Source organism: Aotus nancymaae, unplaced genomic scaffold, assembly GCF_030222135.1.
Source record: "Aotus nancymaae isolate 86718 unplaced genomic scaffold, 86718_ANA_hifiasm-v0.15.2.pri h1tg000100l, whole genome shotgun sequence".
Taxonomy (NCBI): domain Eukaryota; kingdom Metazoa; phylum Chordata; class Mammalia; order Primates; family Aotidae; genus Aotus; species Aotus nancymaae.
Window position 1 is genome coordinate 222289 of NW_026988515.1, and position 25839 is coordinate 248127.

Genomic DNA, 25839 nt, shown 5'->3' on the forward strand with positions numbered 1-25839 from the left:
TTTATTTTCTACATTTCCAAGAACTCCCACATGTACTTTTTGAAGCTCAGCTTCTATCACATTTTAATCTCTAAGCCTAAAAAATTTGTAACCAGCAAGCAGCATGACATTAAAGACTCGGCATGAACAGTTCTACCGCAGCTAAACTGCACCAAGAAATCAGAACTCTTTCGCCAGGGTTCTGACAAGGAGATCCTGCCCTCCCAGGGCCCACTTGGCAATGGCATTTTTGGTGGGCACAGCTGGGGAGCGAGCGGAGGCACACGTGCTACTAGGGTCTAATGGCGCTGCCCAGTATCCTGCACTGACGGCATAACCACCCACGACAAAGAATTACCTGACCCAAAATGTCAGTAGTGCTGAGGCTGACACACACAACAAAAGAAAGCCAGGATTGAGCCACATCAGACGCCCCCTCGTGGCACCTCCCCTCCACACCGACCCCGAACACAGCCACGGGGAGGGAAACGTCACAGCACCGACACCCCAGTTACACACCTGCTTTGGCACTGTGGGTGCTATAAGTATAGATTCATCAGGACGCTCTAGTCACACCTGTTTTGTGACCCAGTAATTAGGCATTTTAGGGTTATGTTCTTATTTTCACACAAATGATTAAGTAATGTTTTTCAGAAATAAATGGATCTATTCCCATACTGAGGTTATTCCTATGATTCACAATAATGTTTTAACTTTTAAAAGAATTAAGCAGTTCTATTTGCAGTGGTGTAACAAATTTTAATTCAAAATAGACACTCTGAAAACAACAGGTAAAAAAAAATAATAAAGTTCAACAAGCTCTCTTTGAATTTACAACAGAGTACACCGACAATCACAAACCAGTTTCACAACTGCCTCAAATGTGCACAGTATAGCAATTACATGCAAGTATTGTATTTTTTAAAATCCACATTGTAACATCATGTTTCTGAGAGGCTGTCACATCCTCCAAATATTTCTACCTAAAGTAAAGGGGTTCCTCTGCTGTGTATCACCAGAAATGTGACTTACGGTCTCAACTGGCTGGTCTGGTTCTGGTTATCTGTTTTATATCGTGTAGGGGAAACCGAGGTCTACCATCCACAGGACAGTGACGATGGACGCCATCTCATCCACCCAGACACAGCTTCCTGCCTGAACCAGACAGAGAAAAGCCCGTTTCCCTACCAAACATGACCATCCGAAAACGTGGTTGAAGACTTACTGTACCAACCATGGAGACTTAGATCTCAGTCTGCAAACTTCGCCATGTCCCCTGAAAATCTATGCTACAATTTAAGTTAATATCCATACTCAGGGGCAATAATTTTATTCCTGAGTATCATAGTCCTTCCCTTTCACTAGTTTGAGTAGTTAGGTTAGGAGAAGAGTTTTTGGGTATATTTTTTAAATGTTTATTCTAAAGGCACTAAAAATTTACTGGTTTACCTCTGAATGGAGAAATGACTTAGCCTATCAAAAGAAGGGGAAAAATCTACACTGAAAATATTTCTGCGTCTACAGAATAACTTTATTTGTAAAATAACTCTTGAATTTATGACCTACATACCAGCATACCAGATGTCAGATTCGGTCTACTTTTAACAAATAAAAACATTTGATTTTCTATGAGTTATGGTTAAAAGAAAAAAAAAAAAAAGGGCAGCTATCAGGACAAGCCTAAAAAAACATAGAGCAAAATTATAATCTATAAGCAAAGCTCTGACGAAGAAGTCAGTGTAAGTGAATGCAGTGCACCCTCAAGGAGCCTGACACATCACAGGGATTGGTACCCCCATCTCTGAGCACGCACGGTATCATCGGCTGCGACAGAGAAAGCTGAATGAGATCGATGCTTCCACTCGCAGTTAAATCAAGTATTTTGAAAAAGGCTGAAATTTCCTTAAATGAAAAAAAAATTATTTGTAGATTTCAATTTCTTATCATATGACACTGACACTACTGGGAAAACAAGGCGTGCATAAAATACCAAAAAATTTCATTTACACGACAGAGAAAAAAATTTGAAAACAACTGTTACAAATCAAACTGCAGGAAACAATGGATGTGAAATAGCTACTAGCTCCCTGGTAACAGGGGTCTCTCCAGCACCTGAAATAAACTCCGCAGAGCAGCACAGCAACCACTGAGGTTTGATTCACCAACACAGTGAGGAAAACACTGTGACATTTCAACTGAAAAAAATCCATCTACTACTTCAGAGTTACTTTTTTTTTTTTTACAAGTTTTATGGTTCATACTCAAAGTTCAATCTGTGTTTAACATTTTTAAGTTCAGACATATCAAAGCCTAAAAGTACAGAAGGCTTGTGATTTTTTATTGCTTTCATGCAAATGTACCTTCTTTTTCCAAAAAATGAAGCCACATCAATTTTCCACACCCAGAAGAGTGAGGATAACAGTTCCATTTCCTTCTTACTAGGATACGGTTTCTTATGGAAATAATCTTTTAGAAATTGTTTCTTTTCTTCATAAGAACGGCCTTCATATTTTTTAGGATCTAATGCTAAAATCTGAAGAGCCTCGTCCTTGACAATCGGCCCCTCGGTTCTGCTTTCATTCCTTTGTCTTTTAAAAGGCACAACACTCATCACCTTTTCTGGACCTGGGGCTGCATCAGCATTTAGGACGGGAGGCTGCTCCTCCCTATGCCTCTGGTCTTCAGCCCCTAAGTGGCCGTCAGGCAGTTTTCTCTTAACAGAAAAACTGGAATCATGTATCACTTCGCCATTGACTAAAAGCAGTTCACTGTTCTGAATAAAATCCGGCTGGACTTGGAGGTCGGAGCTGCTGTCCTTAGGAGCACTTCTGCAGCGCACCAAATGGACGGCGATGGCGGCCAGGGTCATGTTTCCAGTGTAGACCCCGCAGCAGTGGATGCACTTGAAGGCGGGCGACTTCAGGACCGTGTGGACTGTGGGCATGATGTGGTGCCTCTCCTTCAAATGCAGCTCATAGGCCTCAGTTGTCACAAAGGGGCCAAAGCAGAAGGGGCAGGTGGACACTCGCTTGCTGGTGCTCCCGGGAGTGCCCTCGGCCTGAGGCCTCACCTTCACATACACAGGCACCAGTGACTTGGAGTGTATTCCAGCCAGGATTGCCAAGTAGACTTCCCGCTCCCCAAGCTTCTCCTTTGGCAATATGGTAACGAAATCAAGGTGGGGAAAGAGCAGGTTGCCGTTGGCGTCAACATCTAACTGAAAACCTCTGTTGCTATAATCCATAGGTAACTTCTTCTTCCCCAGGTGCCTATTCCTGCTGTGCTCTGAAAGACCTTTGATATCATGGAAGGTGCAGGGACAGAACAAGCACCCTAAGCCATGCATCAGCAAGTGGTGTATAAGCTCGTCCTCAGAGACCAAGCATTTACAAGACAGACATCGCACCGTTTTCTCTCTCATCCACTTTAGAAATGGGGCACACGCTGCCAGTTTTTCAGGCTCAAGTTTCTCACCAGACTTGGACTCGCTGTGCTTATGCGCCACCTCCATGTGGACCTGGTAGACATTGGACGGAAAGAGCTCGTTGCAGACAGGGCAGGTCTTCCACTGCTTGGCCTGTTTCAGCGCCTGGTTTGCGTCTGCTGCAGACGAGGAAGCCTGAACAAACACACTCTGAGCAGCACTCACCAGCACTGGAGGAGAGGGCATGCCGGGCATGGAACTAGCCATTGGTGCAGTGGTGCCCGACGGCAGGAGCTGGATGGGCATCTGGGGCGGAGCCACAGTTGCGAGGCCTCCGGGGGGAACCGGCAGAGTGACAGACACGGGGGCCAGCGTGTAGGTCGGAATCCCGTTCACTTGTTTCCCTGTAGGGATGAGCTGTCTAAGAATAGAGCCTGATGTTAGGAACGTGGTGTTCTGCGAAGCGCCAGGCCTCACTGGCTGGTTCACGGGCAGAATGTTGGTGCTGACAGTCTGGTTGAGTTGCAGAACCCCAGGCCTCACTGGCTGGCCCACAGGAAGAACTCCCGACATGACAGGCTGACTAAGCTGAAGAACCCCAGAATTCACACCCTGGTTTACAGGCACAACAGCTGAGGAGGAAACTGACTGGTTGGGAGAAAGAAGCCCAGATGGGACCACCTGGCCTGCAGCAAGAACCCTCAATGGGGCAGTCTGGCCAGGGGGAAGAACCCGTGATGGCGCTGTCTGGCCAACAGGGAGAACCCCTGATTGGACCATCTGGCCAGTAGGAAGAACCCCAGAAGTTGCTGTCTGCCCAGGGATAACCCCTGCAGGAGTCATCTGGCCTGCAGGAAGGACCCCAGAGGGGACCGCCTGACTCACAGAAATCACCCCCGGTGAGACAGCCTGCAGGACCCCAGGGGGGACAGAGGGACTCACAGGAAGAACACCAGGCCCAACAGGTCTGTTTATGGGCCCCACAGGCTGGGCGAGGGGTAAAACCCCAGGGCGGACAGTCTGATTTATGGGGAGGACGCTAGTTCCAACAGACTTATTGATAGGTCCAACTGGCTGACTCAAGGGCAACACAGGAGGATTCACAGACTGATGAAGTGGGACCCCGTGAGAAAGAAAGACAGGCTGAGGTGCTGGGGGCTGCAGGGTGAGGCTGTTCTGGCCCACGGGCAGAGGGCTGGAGACCAGAGTCATGTGGGATTGGCCAGCAGCAGCAGGCGGGGAATGAGTGAGGCTTCCAGAGGCACCCTGGGCCACGGTCACTGGCTGCCCGGAGGCTGGGCTTGGACTATTCTGTGGCAAAGCGAGATGAAAGCAAGCAGGCGGAGCTGGAGTGCTCGGAGCACTGCCACTCGCTGCTGCAGCCAGACATGCCGCTGGTTTTGGAGCAATGTGTGTTTGCTTCAAGAGTCCAGTCCTCTTAATATGTTCTGAAATCACAGATCTGAGCTTATTCTCCAAATCTCTGTGTATGTCTGATGTCAGAATGTGATACATTAATGCGTCCTGGCTGCTGGCATTGGCGCTGCACTTTTTACAGTAGTATTTGTCGGGTGGCGGGATCTTCTCTAAAGATAGAGTGTCGTCGGTTTTCGGTTGCTCGCCCATTTCCTCAGTTCGCAGGCCAAAGTAGGAGTTAATTAAGTAGTGAAAATGGGCGACCAGCACATGCTTCTTCATGCTGTAGTACAAAGTGTTTGAAAAGTTACATTTTAGACATGTGAAACTTATCACATCACTCCTAGATGATTTAGTTTCACCTAAAATGTTCACCGTGTAGTTCTGGACTTTCCGGACGGGCGCATGGAACATTCTGAAGTGTCTTCCCACAACTTTGGGCTGAGATGCAAATACACAGTTTGGGCAAGGGATCACCAGCTCTTGGTCAATTTCATCTTCGTGGTAGCGATGTAAGTGATTTTTGAATGAAGTAAGCACCTTTGTAGAGTATTTACAGAGGCCACAACAGTATGGCTTTGTTCGGTATCTCTGTTAAAAGAAAACAAAGTCTCAAGCATAGTTGAATAAACTGTCGGATGCCAACCTTCCGCAGTCCCTGAGGATCTGAACCCTTTTCTTCCAACGTGCTAGGCATTTAACCTGACTCAGTGCCTCTAACCCAGGGGTTGGCAAGCTTTCTCTGTGAAGGGCCAGAGACTGAATATGTCAGGACTGTGGGCCACACAGTACAGTCTCTGTGGCAAGTACTCAGCACTGACATTGTTGTACAAAAGTCCCCAACATAATTTTTAATTTATGTTCCAATAAAACTTTATTTATAGACACCAATTTGAATTTCATATACTTTCCACATGTCACAAAATAGTATTGTCATTTTTTTCTTAAACATTTAAAAGCCTAACAACTATTCCTTGCTCATAGGCTACATGGCTTGTGGGTTAATTCATACAAATACAGGATCTGGCCTACCAGTCGTAGTTTGCTGCCCCTGTTTTAAGTCATCCACTAAAACCACAAATATAATTACTTAGCCCTGAACTTTGAATTATTAATAACAGCATTAATTTTAAAAGCTTCATTAATTTTCTACAACAAAAAGTTATTTTCTCCCCCTCATCCCATTTCTTTCAATTCCAATGTTCTTTTTGCTCCAAATTCTCAAACCTCTGGAATTTATCCACGACTAGCCTAGCTTTCAAGCTGTTAGCCCACCATTACTATCCTTTTATTTCCCCCATTTCTAGAGAAGGTCGGAGTGAAACGGACAGTGTTTGGCCCATGCAAGTACCCAATAAACTATCTGATAAACAGTAAAGAAAGCCTGACTAAGCCTAAACTCACACTATGGATGACCCTAAGATAAGGGGAGGGCCACAGAACGCAACGCTGACCATATGGAATTTCTATTTAAGGCACATTTCAGGGAATTAACAAGTTCAGGGCCTAAAAACAGACATTCATACAACAGGGTGCAATCTGTTCTAACATCTGGTAAGACTTGCTGGTTTGCAGTAACTTGAGAGCGCACTGAAGTCTTTGGTCTCATGACAGAGTCTTGAGAACCCAGAGCTGGTGAACCACAAAACACCTGCACCCCAGTTCCACCAACTAGGAAGCTAAGACCTAGCTTCGTCTAAGGCCCAAGAGTTGGCTTTGCACCATCACAGTGATCAAGGGTTGATTCTCATCCTTTCCTAAATCTGTGTGCTCATCACCACTCACACACTCCCATTCTACTTTTTTTTTTTTTTTTGACAGAGTCTTTACTCTATCCCTCAGGCTGGAGTGCAGTGGCGTGATCTTGGCTCACTTCAACCTACGCCTCCCGGGTTCAAGCGATTCTCCTGCCTCAGCCTCCCAAGCAACTGTGACTACAGGCGTGGGCCACCACACCTAGCTAATTTTTGTATTTTTAGTAGAGGTGGGCTTTCACCATGTTGGCCAAGGCTGGTCCCAAACTCCTGATCTCAAGAGATCTGCCCACCTTTGCCTCCCAAAGTGCTGGGATTGCAGGCATGAGCCACCACCCCCGGCCCCTTCAAGATTTTGCCATCCTATCTCTTCCCTATTCATGTAGCTTTTCCTCTTGGGTCACAGATAAGAAAAATTATCCAAACACATTACTGTCCTAACAGCAGTTCACAAAATCTTAGGTTCTAGTACTTCTGGTAGGATATGTAATCAGCCTAGGACAACAGCCACAACACCAGACTAAAATAAAAACCTATTTCACTGATTCTAAGAGACACACTTTTTCATCTTTTAACATCTCTGAAATCTGGAAGTTCCTTACAACTGATCATTCATATTGCAACATAGTTTAAGTATCACTTGGTTTTATGAGTGGTTCATTAAAACTGGTGAGTTTTATACTCAATGAAATATAGTACTGAAAAACTATATGCTCCAAGAAAACTATACTCAGTGAAAGAACTGGCAGAAATTATTGACAATGGCATGTTAATATCTGTCAGTGTTGAATAACTGTTTGGGTCAGGCAGATACTTCTTAAACGTGACACCAAAAACATGGTCTACAAAAGAATAAATGATAAACTGTATTTCACGAAAATAAAAAAGTGTCTCCTCTTTAAAAGACAGTACTGCAAACCACCTGTCTCATAAAGGATTTATCTCCATCATATTTGTTGTAGGCATGCTCAAATCTCAATATAAAAACAAACTAGAAAACAAAAGACCCAATTTTTTTTTTAAATGGGCAAAAAATTTGAACATTTTACCAAAGAAGCTACCTAGATGTCAAAAAACAATGAACACATGCTCAACATGATTAGGCACTAGTGAAATGCAAATTAAACCAAAGGATCATCTGTTAAAATAAGCCCTCACACTGCTGGTAGGAAAGTATTAATGAAATGATACAATCACTTTGGAAAGTGGTTTGGCAGTTCATTTATACAGATAAGTACACATTCACTTACGGTACCACCCAGCAATCCCATTCCAAGGCATTTACCCAAGAGAAACGGAAGCACATGTTCACATAAAAGGCCTGCATGTGAAAGTTCTAGGACAGTCCTCTCCAGATCTCACTGGGAAATGTGGTTCCCAATGTTGGAGGTGGGGCCTGGTGGGAAATAACTGGATCATGGGGGTAGTTCTCTGAAGAATGGTTTAGCATCATCCCCTCGGTGATGAGTGAGTTCTCACTCCTTGAGCTCTCAGAGTTCTCATACTCTGAGAAGTATGACTCGGTTTCACTCAAGACCTGGTTTTTTAGTACCTCCCACTTCTCTTGCTCCTGTTCTCATCATGTAACTCCCTGCTCCTGCTTCAGCTTACACCGTGATTTTAGCTTCCTGAAGAACCTACCAGAAGCAGAGCAGATGTTAGTGCCATGGTGGTACAGCCAGCAGAACCATGTCCTCATTAACCCTCTTTTCTTTATAGATTACTCATCTTCAGGTATTTCTTTATAGCAAAACAAGAATGGCCTAACACAGTGACTGATCATAAACAATCTTGAGTGTGAGACGTTAGTTCGCTGGTAATAGAGGAAGAAGAGATAATTAACGGGAAGTGCTGGAGTCATAGTTCTTTGCTGTCAGAAAACAATGACTACTGACTAGTGTGTAATCTCTCCATCACACCTGCATGTTGCTTCTCTAGACTCCCATGCTAAGGAAGTCCCATAGTCACCTAAGCAAGCCTTTCTGCCCTCAAACCCTCAAAGTCTCACTTGTTCCCATGAGCCCTTGAGGATCTCACTGTAGTGTGAGCCTCACAATCCAACAGCTATGTCTCCCTAATGTCTCTGTTCCTAAGTCCTATGTCCACAGGGAGAAATTAAAGCAGGAAGACCAATTAGGAAAGACGACCCTAAAACCAGCAGATACCACAGTCTCCAGTCACTCCTGACTGTGGTATCTAATACATTCAATTTCTTTTTTTTTTTTTTTTTTTTGAGACGGAGTTTCACTCTTGTTACCCAGGCTGGAGTGCAATGGCGCGATCTCGGCTCACTGCAACCTCCGCCTCCTGGGTTCAGGCAATTCTCCTGCCTCAGCCTCCCGAGTAGCTGGGATTACAGGCACGCGCCACCGTGCCCAGCTAATTTTTGTATTTTTTAGTAGAGACGGGGTTTCACCTTGTTGACCAGGATGGTCTCAATCTCTTGACCCTGTGATCCACCCGCCTCAGCCTCCCAAAGTGCTGGGATTACAGGCGTGAGCCACCGCGCCCAGCCAATTTCTACTACTTCAAGTTGTTATTTACCTTTGTTATTTATTCTGTTATTTATATTACCTATTTCTATTATTCTATTCTAATATTTCTATTATCTATCTGTTATTAATAACTTTGTTATTCAAATTATTTATGCCTAAGGCCCTATTCACTCCAACAAGAACATAAACTATTTGAGGAAAAGAATCCTAACTTTACCTCTTTGTACCAAGCACTCAAAAATGGTTAGCTGCTTTGCAGCAGGATTTCAAAAAATGTTTCTTAATGAGAAGTATGTAATTTTATATATACTGCAAGTTACATTACAAGATATTTTAAGAATTTGGATAAGAAGAACAATGAGGCTTAAGATTCATGAAGTCAAGATCAGCTAAATGAGGCATGCTGCAGCAGCCGTGAGCTACGCTCAGGAGGAGGAGAACTGAATCACAGTGGTTTCAAGGAATCTCGCATCTCATGGTAGAGAGGAGAGTGTTGGGGCAGAAACTGAAAAATGGGACTCAAGGAAAGTGGCTTACAAAAATATCTTTACAGAAAATTCTGACAAAGCACACCCTGAGCAGCACAGTGAGACCCCACCTCTATAAAAAATAAAAATTAAAAAAATTAGCTGGTCATGGCTGTAAGGCCGGTTGCCTTGCCGGGAGCTCGGATGCACATCCCCCCCATCCCTCTTTTTTCCGAAAGCTCGGACAAGCTCGGGCATGTTTCCTTCTCCCTTTCTCGCACAGCCTGGCCTTCCCTTAAAGAACCCAGTGTGCAAGCGGGGTCTTGTGATTCTAGCCAGTAGCAGCCGAGTCTTTCTAGCCAATAGCAGCCAAGTCTTTCTAGCCAATAGCAGCCGAGTCTTTCTAGCCAATAGCAGCCAAGTCCTGTATGCAAACAAAGGTTTGTAACCTTGCCCAATAGTAGTCCTGCTCTCCCACAACCAATCGAGCTCCTTCACTCCCTATAAAACCCCACGTCTGAGAGGAGTCCGCGCGACTTCTCCGGCCCCTCCTGTCGGACCGCAGAACCTCACCCAGGAGCCTGAATGAATTCCTTCATATTGGATCTTCTTGTGTTGGCCTCAGTTTCTTCCTCTTAAACACGGCAAGAACAAACCTTACAAGTGGTGCCGAAACCCAGGAGGAGTTGTAAGACCCCTCCTGGGGGAAACTGACTCCTCCACACAAAGCCGGACCGGGGAGCTGCCGTTTCACCACAAGGTAAGACTTCTGTTGCCCAACACCCCACCAGCCGTTCCTGTCGGAACGCAGAACCTTGCCCGGGAGCCTGATTGGATCTTCTTGTGTTGGCCTCAGTTTCTTCTTTTTAAACTCGGCAAGAACCCAAGAACAAACCTTACAATGGCGGCATGCACTTGTAGTCTCAGCTACTCAGGAGCTGAAGTGGAAGGACACTTTGAACCCAAGAAGTTGAGGCTACAGTGAGCTAACATTACGCCACTGCACTCTAGCCTGGGTGATAGCAAGACCCTGAGTCACCACCAAAAAAAAAAAGATTCTGACAACAACTAATTACAGAAATATTTTAAAGTACAAGTTCCCAAGGCCAGCATGACTTTGACAACAGAAGCTAGTGAGAGGGAACAGCCAAATCAAGTCTGAGATGAGCTGAGTTTGATACCAAGGAAGGTGCTAACAACTGGTAGAAAAGGTGTCCCAGAAACACTTTAATGAGAACTTAGCAGTATGGCTCATGTTTTAACCTGAATTTGCTTAAAAGTTTGAAGTTTCTAATTACTTAAAATGTTGTTCCTTGATTCAAAAGTCTACATTTTTACTTTAGTTTCTGAAACCAGGATGTACTGTATGCAGTTAACGTAGTGGCATTTTGTTTCACTCAGAACAGTTATTAAATCAAACGTCCTTCTTACAGCAATGCCATCTTACAATCAAGGACAAACAACAGTTTCACTGTATCACTGTATCAACTCCGCGCTACACAGAAAACTCTCGGAGCATCAGTAACCCTGCCTGAGCACACACTGGACTTGGTTTCTTGCCACTTCCCTGAAAGGCTACATTATGCCTCCTCCCCATTCACTCGCCAGGAAACCCCAATACATGTGATGTTCTTTAGACCACAATTACATTCATTCCTCACTTTTAAGGAAACATGAAAACCAAAGACAAAAAAATACATACCACTTTCTTTCCAGAAGGTTCCCAGACAGAAACATCTCCCCATGACGTGTTATAAAAGTATTTCTCTCCTGGATCAAAGCCTTTAAGGTCCTTTTAAAAAGGGAGAAAAAAAGAGAAAGATCATTATGTAAATTCAGAAGATAAAGCAGTATTTAATAAGAACCTGATGAGATTACTAAGCCGGGCACAGTGGCTCACACTTGTAATCCCAGCACTTTGGGAGGCTGAGGAGGGTGGATCACTTGAGGCCAGGAGGTTGAGACCAGCCTGGCCAACATGGCGACACTCCATCTCTACTAAAAAATACAAAAATTAGCCGGGCGTGGTGGCCCATGCCTGTACTCCCAGCTACTCAGGAGGCTGAGACAGAATTGCTTGAACCCAAGAGGTGGAGGTTGCAGTAAGCTGCACTCCAGCCTGGGAGACAGAGCAATACGCTGTCTTAAAAAAAAAAAAAAAACACCTTATGAGATTACTTGGTACCTAAGAAATCTACATGGGAAAAGAGAAATGAAAGTATGGTCACCCCTCGGTATCCGTGGGGGACTGGCTCCAGGACCACGTGCGGGCACCAAACCCGAGGCTGCTCAAATCTCTTACGTTAAATGGTGTAGTTATTTGCATGTAACCTACGCACATCTTCCTACTTACTTTGTTCAGAGAATAATGACAAGAAAACAAGTCTGTAGACGTTCAGTGCAGATGCAACCATCCATTTTCTCCCCCAAATATTTTTGACCCACAGTTGGTTGAATCAACAGATGCAGAACCCCTGGATACAAAAGACAGACTATAAAGCTCTCAGCAAGTTTTGACAGAATACCCTTTAATATGAGAACTGAGGAAAAGGTTGAAATAATCCAAGTTAAAATTACAGATTCCTAAGAAATAAAGAGGAGACCTCCCAACAAGTAACTATCTACATCCTTTATATGTATGCAAAGCCTAAACATACAGATTCCAAAACCCATGCGGCTTCATGAGTACATATAAAGAAACAAAAAAATACTTCAAAGTAAAAGAATCTTTACCTTGAACACACTCTTTTTAAACAATACCTTACCACTACTGTTCAATCCATTTGTCTTAGGGAATGAAAGAAAAGTATATTTTTATCTTACTCTTTAAATGTTTTTCAAAGCAGTTAAACAAGATCCAGAATGTGTAGAGAGTTTTTTCTCAGATAGAATCAATCATTTTTCACTCAAAAAGTTATACTTGCTACAGCAAGAAAATTATGCAAAAGACCTATAGTGTAGACAAGGGTGTAAGGAAAGCCTCACAATCAGCTGAAAGAGGCAGCAGTGTGAGAAACGCAGTGCCTATTAGAGACTGTCAGGGGCAGGTGAACACGGAGAGAAGAGGAAATGCATGAGCCAAGACCTCCCACAGCAGCAGCATCCTCAGAGCAGGGGTTCAACAGCCAACTTCCAAAGCCTGCTGGCAACAGGTGGGGAAGGGAGGAAGACCTCCACCTGGCATGCAGGTGAAATGGCCTAAGACACAATTATGACACGCTCCACAGAACAGTAATCTACCTCATCCTTTTGTAATCATCACTAACTCAACCCTGAAATATTTCCTTTTGGACTCTGGGGCCAGATGGGATCCCAACCTCACAGAGTTTCACAACTGAGAAACACAGATATTTAAAAAAAATGTTTTCACAAGAAATTCCTGTCTTTCATGGGTGATAAGTCCTATGAATAGTGACAGTGAAGTGGTAAAGGGGTATAAAGCTGTGTCTGCCCGACCTGAGCATGACGTAGGGGTGGGGGGCTGGGGCGGCTAATATGACAGGGAGGGGACAGGAGAGAGGCAAGGCCTGGGGCAGAATGCTGACAAAGTGTGGAGCAGCAGAGGGTTTTAAATAAAACTGTTTCAAAAAGTGAAAATCAGACACTAAGTGAGAAGCTGTACGAGAAAAACATCTTCCATTTCTCGCTAAAATTTTAAAGGCCGTGTGGCCCAAGATTACTTTCTTTTCCTCCGAGTTGAAAGAAGTAAAAATCTACTCCTGTTTTGCTCTCAGCTACCTCCCAATGCATGTAGAAGGTTTACCTGTGCAGCACAGCTGACTCGCTCAAAACCGTATTAAGAAGTGAGGATAAAGAGGTATTGAGTCCATAATTTCATGGTGTGGACAGTCCCGAGAGGTGACAGTGCATTCAGAATTAGCTCATGATGCCAACTTCAGAACCTACAGAAAAGTACAAGTACAAATGCTCAAAGACAAATGAGACAAGTTCTCAAAGCATGGGCCCATCCTCACAGGCCCTTTAGTGGAGGGGTCATGACGAAAGCACCAGGAGCACCAAAATGTCGTAACATTTGAGCATCAAAAAGACAAATGGCTATGAAACCCTAACACACGAAGTCACAGGAGAGTCACAGAAATGTCAAGAAACTCAGAAAAAAACGAATTTCAGGAATCACCACTTGGAAAGGTTAACTACTCACTTTGAAAAGTGATAGCTCAAAAGAAAGGCTAAAACTATCCTGCTTTCCCAGAGGCACCACCTTTCAGAGAAACCACACAGTCCCAACTGCTGAGTAAAACAAGAGTTCACAGAAGAATGTCTGCTAACAATCTCCAAATGACAGAATCGGAAAGACCTCATTCACAGCAAGGCCCCCCAATAAAACCACGTCCTAGGACCAGGATTGTCAGCGAGTGTTAAACATCTTACATTCTACTCCACAAGAAGAATGGAATGCACACAAAGACCAGACTGCCATGTACTGTACTGCAGCAGCAAAATGACTGGGGTCCCTGCAGCGACAAGAAGCACAGGACACCACATGCTATGTATTCTAACCCAAAGTGTTTCACTTGAATCAACGGGGCCTTTCCGTAGAACATCTCATTTAAAAGAAGCCTGGGGACAGGGAACTCAGCTCGAGTAACACTGCAGGAAGTACTAGACAGATCTAGAAGGAGCGGCGTCTCTGCAGGACAAGGAGCTGGTCTGGCCAAAGTCAGGGAAAGCACTGCCAAGCCAACCACGAGAGGTAACAGGGCCCATGAGGAGCCCTGGCTTACACAAACCAAGTGCAAAAACCGTTCTGGGTAAAACTGAAGAAACCTGAGTATGGACTCGGTATTAAATAAGATGAACATGTAATACATGACAAGACAGAGAAAAGTGAAAAAAAGCAAGTGATAAAATAGCCAATCAATACAATCTCAGGGTAAGAACAATAAACATACAGAAAGAAAAGGCTAAACAACACGTTAACGGTGGCAACCTCTGAATGGTAGAAAGGCGACATTTTAAATTTCATTTTCTAATTAGAAATGTTACCTACATTTTCTAACATTCATGGTTTATAGCATTGTTTTTATAACAATCATTACTTTGAACATAAAAAAAGTTAAGCTACAGAAAGACAGTTAATACAATTGTCTTCAAGTCTACACTGGTACGTGGTTCACCAAGTCAATTCAGAAATAACAAGAAAAAGAAGTTATTATAAAGATTTCTTTTTTCTTTTTTTTTTTTTTTACATGAAGTCTGGCTCTGTCTTCCAGGCTGGAATGCAGTGGCCTGATCTCGGCTCACTGCAGCCTCCGCCACCAGAGTTCAAGCAATTCTCCTGCCTTAGCCTCCCGAATAGCAACTATGAAGTCATTATCTATCACCTGACAGAAAGCAAGCATTCAACATTTTAAAATAGACAAAAGAAATAAACTGCGATTAAAAAGGAGCATTCCACAACACCGACCTTGTGATAAATTTACGCAGGGTCTCCCGAAGACTTTTTCTGAGCACTGATGCTCTCTCATGTGAGAAAACCAGTAGGACTTTTCCACTGGTTCACTAGTGGGAACTAGTGAAAGGAGAAGGTAAAACAATTGTCAAAACGCCAGAGGGTCCACAGGGAGAGGGGAATGACCCCTTAATACAGGGACATGAGGCAAGCCCTCACAGCAAGGTCCGTCTTCACAGTCCCAGGCTGTCCAGACCCACCCTAGCAATGCTTAAAAATTCCAAGTGTCTTAAACATGTTGTAGAACAGAGCCCAAATATATTTAAAGGAAACCACAAAATCTAACACCCATAAAACTCAATGTCCAGCATGCAGTCAAAAACTGCCAATAAAAAAACAAAAAACAAAAACTGTCAGTCATACAAAGCAGCATAAAAATAAGGCCCAAAACCAGGAGAACAAGAAATTACAGAAAATACAATGCAGCGAGAGAAGTGGAAGAAAGAGAGTAAACTGAACTTCGACGAATGAAAAATGCGCTATCTATGGTGAAAAGTACATTGCATGGAATTAGGAGCAGATTGGATGCTGCCAAAGACGACTGGTAAATCTGAAGACAAAGGAAGAGAAATATCCAAAATGAAAGAGAGAATGGGGGGAAAAAACTGAAAAAACCCCAACAATGGCATCAATGAGCCGTTGACAACATCCAGGAGCCTAATATACAGAAGACCCCTTATGTGCACAGGAGACGTCCCAGGATGCCAGCGGATGCCCGACACTGTGGACGGCGCCAAACGCTACACACACTACGTTTTCTCCTATACAGACACACCTACAATAAAATGCAACCTATAAACTAGGTACAGGCAGATATTAACGACAACAAAATAGAACAATTGTAACAATATACAGTAATAAAAATTATGTGAATGTGGTCTCTCAAATACCTTTTTTTTTTTTTTGAATCGGAGTCTCACTCTGTTGCCCAGGCTAGAGTGCAATGGCACAATCTCGGCTCACTGTAACCTCCGTCTCCTGGGTTCAAGCGATTCTCTTGCCTCAGCCTCCCGAATAGCTAGGATTATAGGTGCCCGCCACTGCATCCAGCTAATTTTTGCGTTTTTAGTAGAGACAGGGTTTCACCATTTTGGTTAGGCTGGTCTCGAACTCCTGACCTCGTGATCCACCAGTCTTGGCCTCCCAAAGTGCTGGGATTACAGGCGAGCCACCACGCCCAGCCTCAAAATATCTTACTATACTGTGCTCACCCTGCTTGGGGTGATGTGAGATGACACAATGCCTGTGTGGCGCCTCATGTGACACGATGAAGTGAGGTAAATGGTAGCGCTCGGTGGTGCGATATTTCACGACACTACTCAGAATGCCATGGAATTTAAAACATACGAATTACTCATTTCTGGAATTTTCCATTTAATATTTTGAAACCATGGTTTGCATGGAAAGCAAAACAGGATACGGGGGAACTACCGTATGTGTATAACTGAGTATCAGGGACGAAGGAGGGAGGGGAAGCAAAACTAGCTGAAGACATTAAGCCACAGAAGTTTCCAAATCGGATCAAAACTACAGACCCACAAATTCAAGCAGCTCACCAGACTCCATGCAAAAGAAACACAAAGAAAACCAAACCAAGGCACATTATAGTCAAAGTGTTAAAAATACAGAGGAACAAAAATGACAGAAAACATATTGTTTGAAAAAATGCCAGCCAGAAAACAATAGAGTGAAATCTTTAAAATATTAAAAGCGAAAACAAACTAGAATTCTACACCTAGCAAAAATACCTTCCCCTTCCTTAGAGTAAGACACAATCTTTTGAGAGACAGAAAGTATAGTGAGTTAATTAAGCACATCAGCACTACAAGATGTGAAGTCCTTCAGGAGACAGAGGAAATGACTCAAAATGGAAATACACATCTACACAAAGGGATGAAGAGCATCATCAATGACGTGTAGATCAACAGTTTTTTCTTTTTTACTGTTTAAAATACAAGTAACAACATACTGTAAGATTTCTAACACGTGCAAGAAAAATTGTCTAACAACAACAGAACAAAGGCGGAAGAAGAAATTAAAGCTGCGAGGGTCTTCATCTATAGATGAAGCATAGTACATTAAGAAAGTCGGAGAACGATGTAGTTAGTAAGCCAATAACGGGGATAAAATGGAATCATAAAAAATATTCAATCCAAAAGAAAGCAGAAAAAGAGTGAAAAATAAAGAACAGATGAGACAAGTGAAAAAACCAAACACCAAGACTGCAGATTTGAAATCAACCATATCAATTATCACATTAAATAACAAGGACTGGCAAACTTCTTCTGTAAAAGGCTGGTTACTAATAGTTTAGGCTTTGCTGCCTACAGAGTGTCTTACACAGTTCCTCAATCCTGCCACACTGTGCACAAAAAAGCAGCCTCAGACAATATATCACACTAATTAGAATAGCTTCTCCAATAAACTTTTTCTAATTTAAAAACATTTTTTTGAGACAGGGTCTCACTCTGTCGCTCACACTGGAGTGCAGTGGCATAACCATGGCCCATTGCAGCCTTGAACTCCTGGGCTCGAAGGATTCCTCCCACCTCAGCCTCTGAGTAGCTGGGACTACCTGGGACTACAAGCGCATACCACCGCACCTGGCTAATTTATTTATTTGTTATTTTAAAGACAGAGAGTCTTGCTATGTTTTCCAGGCTGGTCTATAACGCCTGGCCCCAAGTAATCCTCCCACTTCAGCCTCCCAAAGTGCTGGGATTACCATTGCACCCCACCCCAATGAGAGCAAGCCCAACTTGGCCCATGGGCTACAGTTTGCCAACCCCTGGGTCTAGAAACTCAAAAGGCATAGATTAACAGGTTGAGTAGTAAAGCAAGACGAATTATATGCTCTCTATTAAAACTTTAAATATAAAGTCATTATGGATTAAAGGTTTAAAAATAGAAAAATATATGCCATGTATGATATTCCAAAATATGCATTTGGTTTTTATCCCTATTTCCTGACATACAACTCCTAAAATCCTTGGAATCTCCTAAGTGAGATTAATTTGTAGTTGGGCCCATATGTTATGAAATTTTTGAAAATTCAAGCAATATAGAAGTTTTCAAAGAAAAATAAAAAAATAGACACAGAAACAAGAATACTCACGTGTAAACCATTACCCTGAAATATCCAGAATTAACACTGTTAATTTTTGTCTTTTTGTGTGCTAATGAGATGACTGGTGGTTGGCAGCTCCTGGGTAGCTTCAAGGACGGGAGCTGATCACCAAAGCAAGTTTAGAGGGTAGGGACTTTCAGCTAGCTTCCAGGAAAAGGAGGAGGGCTGAAGGTAAAGATGATTTAATCAATCACGCCTGTGTAAGGAAGCCTCCGTAAAAACCCAACAGGACTGGGTTTGGTGGGCTTCTGGATAAATGGACTCATGGAGGTTCCTGGAGAGTGGAGTACCCGGGGAGGGCCTGGAAGTTCTGGCCCCTTCCCCTATACCTTGCCCCACCTATCTCTTTGGTGTTCACTGAGATTCTTTATAATATCCTTTCTTTGTAATAAACCAGTAAATGTAAGTAAGTATTTCTTTTGAGTTTGGTGAGCCACTCTGGCAAATTAATCAAATCCAAGGAGGGAGTTGTGGGCACATCAGTTTATAGCCAGTCAGTCAAGAACACAGGTTAAACAACCTGGGGCTAGAGCTGCCAGAGTGATTATTTTCATCTCAGAAAAAAGAAAGAGAGAAAGAGAGAGGGCAATTACGAGTAACAACTGTATGTGAACAAACAAAATTAACTTGATGAAATGGACAAATTCCTAGAAAGACACTAATTACCTAAAACTGATTCATACTCATAAAGAAATGGAAAAACAAGGGATTGAATTCATCAAAAACTTCCTAATGAAGAAAAGTCCAGGATCAGGTGGCTCCGCTGCTGAACCCTAAAAAACATTTAAAGGCTGGGTATGCTGGCTCGCGCCTGTCATCCCAGCTCTTTGGGGTGCCAAGGTGGGCAAATCATTTGAGATCAGGAGTTCGAGACCAGCCTGGCCAAGATGGTGAAACCCTGTCTCCACTAAAAATACAAAAATTAGCCAGGTGTGGTGGCAGGCACTTGTAATCACAACTACTTGTGATTCTTAGATATGACATAAAAAACACAACAGCAAAAGGAAAAATAGATAAATTGGACTTCATCAAAATTAACAACTTTTGTGCATCAAAAGATGTTATCAAGAAAGTAAAAAGACAACCTATAGAAGAAAGTATCTGCAAATCATATATTTAATAACAGTTTAATATCCAGAATAAGGAAATTACTGTATTTCAACAACATAAAGACAAACGACCCAATTAAAAAACAGGCAAAGAATCTTAACAGGCATTTTTCCAAAGAAGATATACAAATGGCTTATAAGCACATGAAAAGATGCTCACACTCATTTGTCTAGGGAAAGGCAAATTGAAACCACCATGAGATTCCCCTTCACACTATGAGGGTGGCAAGTGAGAGACAGAAAATGGAAAAGGAAGACGGAGGGAAGGAAGTAGGGAGAGAGAAAAAGGGAAGGGAGGAGGGAGAAAAACCTAAGTGCTGGAAATGACGTGAATAGATGGAATTCTTGTACCTTTCTGGTAGGAATGTAAAACGGTGCACTTTCACTGTGAAGAGTTCAGCAGTTCTTCGAAAAACTAAACAGAATAACTGCACGACCCAACAATTCCATTCCTAGGTATACGTACTCACAATAACTGAAAACAGTGACTCACACATACCTGTGCACCGATGTTCGTTGCAGCATTATTCGCAAGGGCCAAAGGTGGAATGAATCCAATGCCCACCAACAGATGAACTGATAAAATGTGGTATATTCATACGATGGAGTATTACTGACTCAGAACAAGGAATAACATTTTTATACATACGACAGGGATGCACCTTATAAACATCATGCTGGACGGACAAACCAAACACAAAAGGACCAATATGGTATGATCCCACTTTGATCAAGTATCTACAAAGGGCAAATTCAAAGAGACTAAAGGGTACATTAGAAGTTGCCAGGGACTGGTGGTGGGGAGTGTGGGTAGGAAGTTACTGCTTAAAGGTTACAGTGTCTATTAGAGGTTAATGAAACATTCTGGAAGTAGATGACGGTGATGGCTGCAAAACACTGCAAATGTAATGCTACAGAATTGCACACTTAAAAACTGGAAGCTTTTGTTACATACTTGGCAAAAAAAAATTTAATATACTTAGAAGAGAAAGATAAAACATTTAATTGCTTATATTAATTACACCTTGAAACGATATTTTAACATGTTAGCTTAAATAAATTATTACATTTAAAAAAAAAAGACCTGGGAAGGTCTTAGAAAATACCAGTCATAGTCCAGGTGCAGTGGTTCACACATATAATCCCAGCACTTTGGGAGGCCAAAGCAAGTGAATCACTTGAGCCCAGGAGTTTGAGACTAGCCTGAGCAACATGGTAAAACCTCGACTCTACGAAAAATACACACACAAAAAAAATTAGCCAGGTGTGGTGATGCGCACCTGTAGTGCCTGCCAGCTACTCAGAAAGCTGAACTGGGAATATCATCTGAACCCAGGAAATCGAGGCTACAGTGAGCCGTGATTGTAACACTGGACTCCAGCCTGGGAAAAAGAGCAAGACTCTGTCTCAAAAAGAAAAGAGAATATACCAGTCAGGGCCAGCTCCATGGACATGCAACTGGCACAGCTGCACGAAGCCTGCGCTCAAGGAATTTCATCTCAGTGGTAACCATCGTGAATTCTTAACAATTTATCTTTGAATCTGTGTTTTATCACCTGGGACTGTACCAAGTTGTCGAAAGGTCCACATTTCACTGCAGCCCCAAGTAGGGGACTGGCACAGATTGAGGGGTGGTGGGGGAGGTGGTTGAATACACTCGCTGTGGCATCCCAGTGTGCAGCAAGGTGGCAACCATCCCTGTCCTGCACTGATGGCACCAACGTATGTTTGGCAGGCAACTTGACAAGAATCCCTCACCCAACCCAGATCCAATTTAATTTCTGATCAGATGTTAATTTTAATAAAAAACTCCTGAAGAGTTTCTATGTGTAGCAGGGTTTAGACATACTTCAGAAAAGAAGATAAGGTTCTTGGAAGAGTCTACCTCTCCTAAGGCTTTCTTTCCTCAGCCAGGCTACTGACAAGAATAGCCTCCTATTGGAGGTGTTAACTCTTGCTAAGATTGAAGTCACATGTGCTGTAGAAATCTTATGAGCCGGCAGAGTGGCACACCACTCTGAAATCTGAAATACAGAGCAACGTGTGGTGAGGACAATGGACAGGTTGTTCCCTTGGTTCCTTCTCTTTACAGTGTTGGTTCTCCCGTCAGCTTGGATTTGTAAGCCCCAAGAGGCTTCTAATAAAGCTCCTTTTGTGTAAATTAGTCAGATTGGTTTCTGGTGCTTGAAAACAAAGAACTCTAATTGCTGTAGTGGATTAAGAATAAATGCACCTGACATGGAAAAAGGTTCTTACTATGAGGTCCAGTGAAAAAGAAAAAACAGCTAGTATGGTATCTTATACAATTTGATCATATCCTTTTAAGGAAAAAAACGTGAATACATCCCATTTCTTAAAATCTGTAGATACATAACAATGTTAATTCTGGGTATTTCAGGGTAATGGTTTACATGTGAGTCTTACTTTCTTGTTTCTGTGTTTTCTAATTTTTCTTTTTTTTTTTTTTTTTTTTTTTTTTTTTGAGACGGAGTTTCGCTCTTGATACCCAGGCTGGAGCGCAATGGCGCGACCTCGGCTCACCGCAATCTCCGCCTCCTGGGTTCAGGCAATTCTCCTGCCTCAGCCTCCTGAGTAGCTGGGATTACAGGCACGCGCCACCGTGCCCAGCTAATTTTTTGTATTAGTAGAGACGGGGTTTCACCATGTTGACCAGGATGGTCTCGATCTCTTGACCTCGTGATCCACCCGCCTCGGCCTCCCAAAGTGCTGGGATTACAGGCTTGAGCCACCGCGCCCGGCCGTTTTCTAATTTTTCTATAAAAAACTTCTATATTGCTTAAATTTTCAAAAATTTCATAATATATAGGCCCAACTACAAATTAATAATAAAAATTTCTCCCCAAAATAATTAGTTTTATTAATTCAACAGTTAATCTGTTTTAAGTCATTCAAATCCCTTAATTTCCCTTGTGAAGTACCGTATCTCTCTGTCGGTAAAGTGTTGGAAAGAAAAAGTAAACAGTCGTGAACAAATTCAGATGAGTAAACACATTCTCAGGCTCAGGAAGCAAAAGTTCATGAGCGATGCTCAGTTCCAGTCAAGTCAAAAGCAAAGGACTCGAGGACGAGAAACTTTTGTTGTCACTGACATTTTACCTAAAAATAAAACACATTTCCTAACAGAATTCTACTTTAAAAATTGAATTGACATTCAAAGGAGACTAGAGAGACCTGACACCCAAATACAATACCTGGTCCTAGACTAGATTTATTAATGAAGGGGAACGCAATGGTACCAATGATTAGATGAGGCAAAAATACCATTACCAATGACTACAAGGATATACAAGAGCTTTTTTTTTTTGAGACAGAGACTCTGTCACCCAGGCTGGAGCGCAGTGGCGCCACCTCAGCTCACTGCAACCTGAGCGCCCGCCAGGTTCAAGTGATTCTCGTGCCTCAGCCTCCTGAGTAGCTGGGACTATAGGCACCTGCCACCACACCGGGCTAATTTTTGTATTTTTAGTAGAGATAGGGTTTCACCATGTTGGCCAAGCTGGTCTCCAACTCCTGACCTCAAGTGATCAGCCCGCCTCGGCCTCCCAAAGTGCTGGGATTTTACAGGCATGATGTACAATAACTCTTATTTAACGTTTTTAAAAACTATATACGCCAACTATATATTCTCAATGTTAAAAAGACAGACAAAATTTTAGGAAAACTAACTTTTCTGAGACCATATATACAAATACACAAATCAGGATTAAAAAAAAACAAAAAACTCTATCATTTCACGTATGCATGCCCATTTATTGATCACTCTCATCCTGGGAAATTAAGTTAGTTTTCTTTTGCTAAAATAATAAATAAATCAATACATTTCCCTCAAACATCAAAAACAATTTTTTAGTAACTAATGACCAGAAAAACCCCTTCCTTAAAGTAGCTTAAAAACCTGAAGAGTTTAAGTAACTCACTTTACGTCATAAAGACAGAAATAAGTACTAAGGAGGCGTTCAGAAAGCCTCTGAAGTGCAGTAATAGCAACTGCCATTCTGAGGACTCTTACCCACTCTTCAAAAAACCCCAGTTCAAATCTCACCTCCAAATTTCAACTGACTACTTATCTCCTCTTACCTTCAGTAACTGCTTGCAGCTGTCAAGCCCAATATCCACAAGAATACCTTTCACCTTTTTTCGCACCTTTCTGATGTTGTCCAGATTTTCCACAGGAATTTGAAACATTTTTGAAATTTTCCTTAAAAGGAAAGAAAACGAAGCTGTAATAAGTACATATATATAACACACAAAAAGATATTTTTTAACACGGTTGGTAAAACTCTAGGAATAATTTTCAACAAATTGTTGTGGAACAAGTGAACATTCATATGCAAATGAATGAGGCTGACCTCTTCCTTACACCATATACAAATATTAACTCAAAGTGGATCACACACCTATATGTAAGATCTAAAACTATACAACTCTTATAAGAAAACATAAGCATAAACATTCATGACCTTGGATTTGGCAAGAAGTTCCTAGATATGACACCAAAAAGCACGAGTAATGAAAGAAAAATAGGCATGATGAACTTTTTCTTTTTTTTTTTTAATTTTTTTAGACCGAGTTTCGCTCTTGTTACCCAGGCTGGAGTGCAATGGCGCGATCTCGGCTCACCGCAACCTCCGCCTCCTGGGTTCAAGCAATTCTCCTGCCTCCGCCTCCCGAGTAGCTGAGACTACAGGCGTGCGCCACCATGCCCAGCTAATTTTTGTATTTTTTAGTAGAGACGGGGTTTCACCCTGTTGACCAGGATGGTCTCGATCTCTCGACCTCGTGATCCACCCGCCTCGGCCTCCCAAAGTGCTGGGATTATAGGCATGAGCCACCACGCCCGGCCGAGCTTTTTCAAAATTAAAAATTTTTGTGCTTCAAAGGACACCATCAAAAAAGCAAAAAACCAACAAAATGGGAGAAAATATTTGCAAGTCATATTTCTGACAAAGAACTTATATGCAGAATCCAGATAAAGAACTCTTGTATCTCAATAATTAAAAGACAGATAACCCAGTTTACACATGGGCAAAGGATCTGAACAGACATTTCTCCAAAGAAAAATGTCCATTAAGGTACATGAGAAGATGCTCGGGCAGGGCACAGTGGCTCATGCCTGCAATTCCAGCACCTTAGGAGACTGAGGCAGGCAGATCAGGCAGACTGTTTGAGCTCAGGCATTGGAGACCAGCCTGGGCACAGGAGACCTCTCTAACAACAACAACAACAACAAAAATTAGTCAGGCATCCTGGTGCACACCTGTAGTCCCAGCTATCCAGGAGGCTGAGGTGAGAGGATCACCTGATCCCCAGGAGGTCAAGGCCACGGTGAGTCTGATCATGCCACCATATTCCAGCCAGGAAACAGAATGAGACCCTGTCTCAAAACAAAACAAAACAAAACAAAAAAGATGCTCAACATCATTAGCTATTTGGGGAAATGCAAATCAAAACCACAAAGAAATATTATGTCCACCAGGATATCTCTAATTTAAAAAAATAAAAAAGAAAACACATTGGCAAGGACATGGAGAAACTGGAACTCTCACACGTCCCTAACAGGAATGTAAACCTGTGCAGCCGGTCTTAACAACAGTCTGGCAGTCCCACAAAAGACTAAAAATATAGGTAACATACGATTCAGCAATTCTACCCAAGAGAAATGAAAAGCATATGTCCACACAAAAACTTACACAAGGATGTTCATAACAACACTATTCAATCACCAAAATGTGTAAACAACCCAAATGCCCCTCAACTGATGACTGGATATCCATACAATGGAATATTATTTGACCATAAAAGAAATGAAATATATACATGCTACGATATGGATAAACCTTGGAAACATGCTAAGTAAAAGAAGCCAGACACAAGGACCCCATATTGTATGACTCTATTTATATGAAGTGTCCAGAACAGGCAAATCCATAGAAAGCACAACAGTAAGCCGGGCATGGTGGCTCACGCCTGCAATCCCAGCACTCTGGGAGGCCAAGGCAGGTGGACCACTTGAGGTCAGGAGTTCGAGACCAGCCTGGTCAACATGGTGAAACCTCACCTCTACTAAAAATACAAAAAAATTAGCTGGGAGCCTGTAATCCCAGCTACCCCACAGGCTGAGGCAGGAGAAGCACTTGAACCCAGGAGGCAGAGGCTGCAGCGAGGCGAGGTCACGCCACTGCACTCTAGCCTGGGCGACGAGCGAAACTCCATCCCCCCCTCCCAAAAAAAAAGCAGCACAACAGTGGCTGCCAAGGCTAGGAAGTGATGGAGGCAGGGCTTCTTCATTCTGAGCTCAAATGTGGTGATGTATATATGACGTGAACATGCTCACAGCCACTCACTGTACCCTTTAAATAGGTGAATTGTACGGTATGTAAATTGTATCTCAAGCTGTTTAAAACAATATCTAAAAAGGCATACAATTAAAGTGAACCCTGTAGTACTTGACCAGACTAGGGGTTACTGAGGTGAACTCACTGTTCTCAACACAGACATAAAAATAAAGACAGTTCAAGAGTAGTGTCCACATACACGCACACATACATTCATAGCTCTGTCCACCGAGTAGACA

At 42.7% G+C, this 25839-nt stretch overlaps 1 protein-coding gene across 3 annotated transcripts in view; it reads right to left on the reverse strand.

The window, feature by feature from the left end:
* Positions 1-723: 723 nt before the first annotated feature.
* Positions 724-25839, reverse strand: part of ADNP2 (ADNP homeobox 2) — a 31488-nt gene continuing 6372 nt past the window's right edge. Inside the window, exons 1-5 of one of the 3 annotated variants that reach the window (XM_012473492.2) lie at positions 23343-23429; positions 11889-12009; positions 11238-11327; positions 8215-8386; positions 724-5410 (exon numbers count right to left, since the gene is read on the reverse strand). In XM_012473492.2, coding sequence (XP_012328915.2) covers positions 2228-5410; positions 8215-8241 — 3210 coding nt within the window. In that variant the 5' untranslated portion in view covers positions 8242-8386; positions 11238-11327; positions 11889-12009; positions 23343-23429 and the 3' untranslated portion in view covers positions 724-2227. Of the gene's footprint in view, positions 5411-8214; positions 8387-11237; positions 11328-11888; positions 12010-23342; positions 23464-24522; positions 24640-25839 lie in introns of those variants that run through there. The other 2 variants (XM_012473491.2, XM_064370124.1) reach the window with 2 other exon arrangements.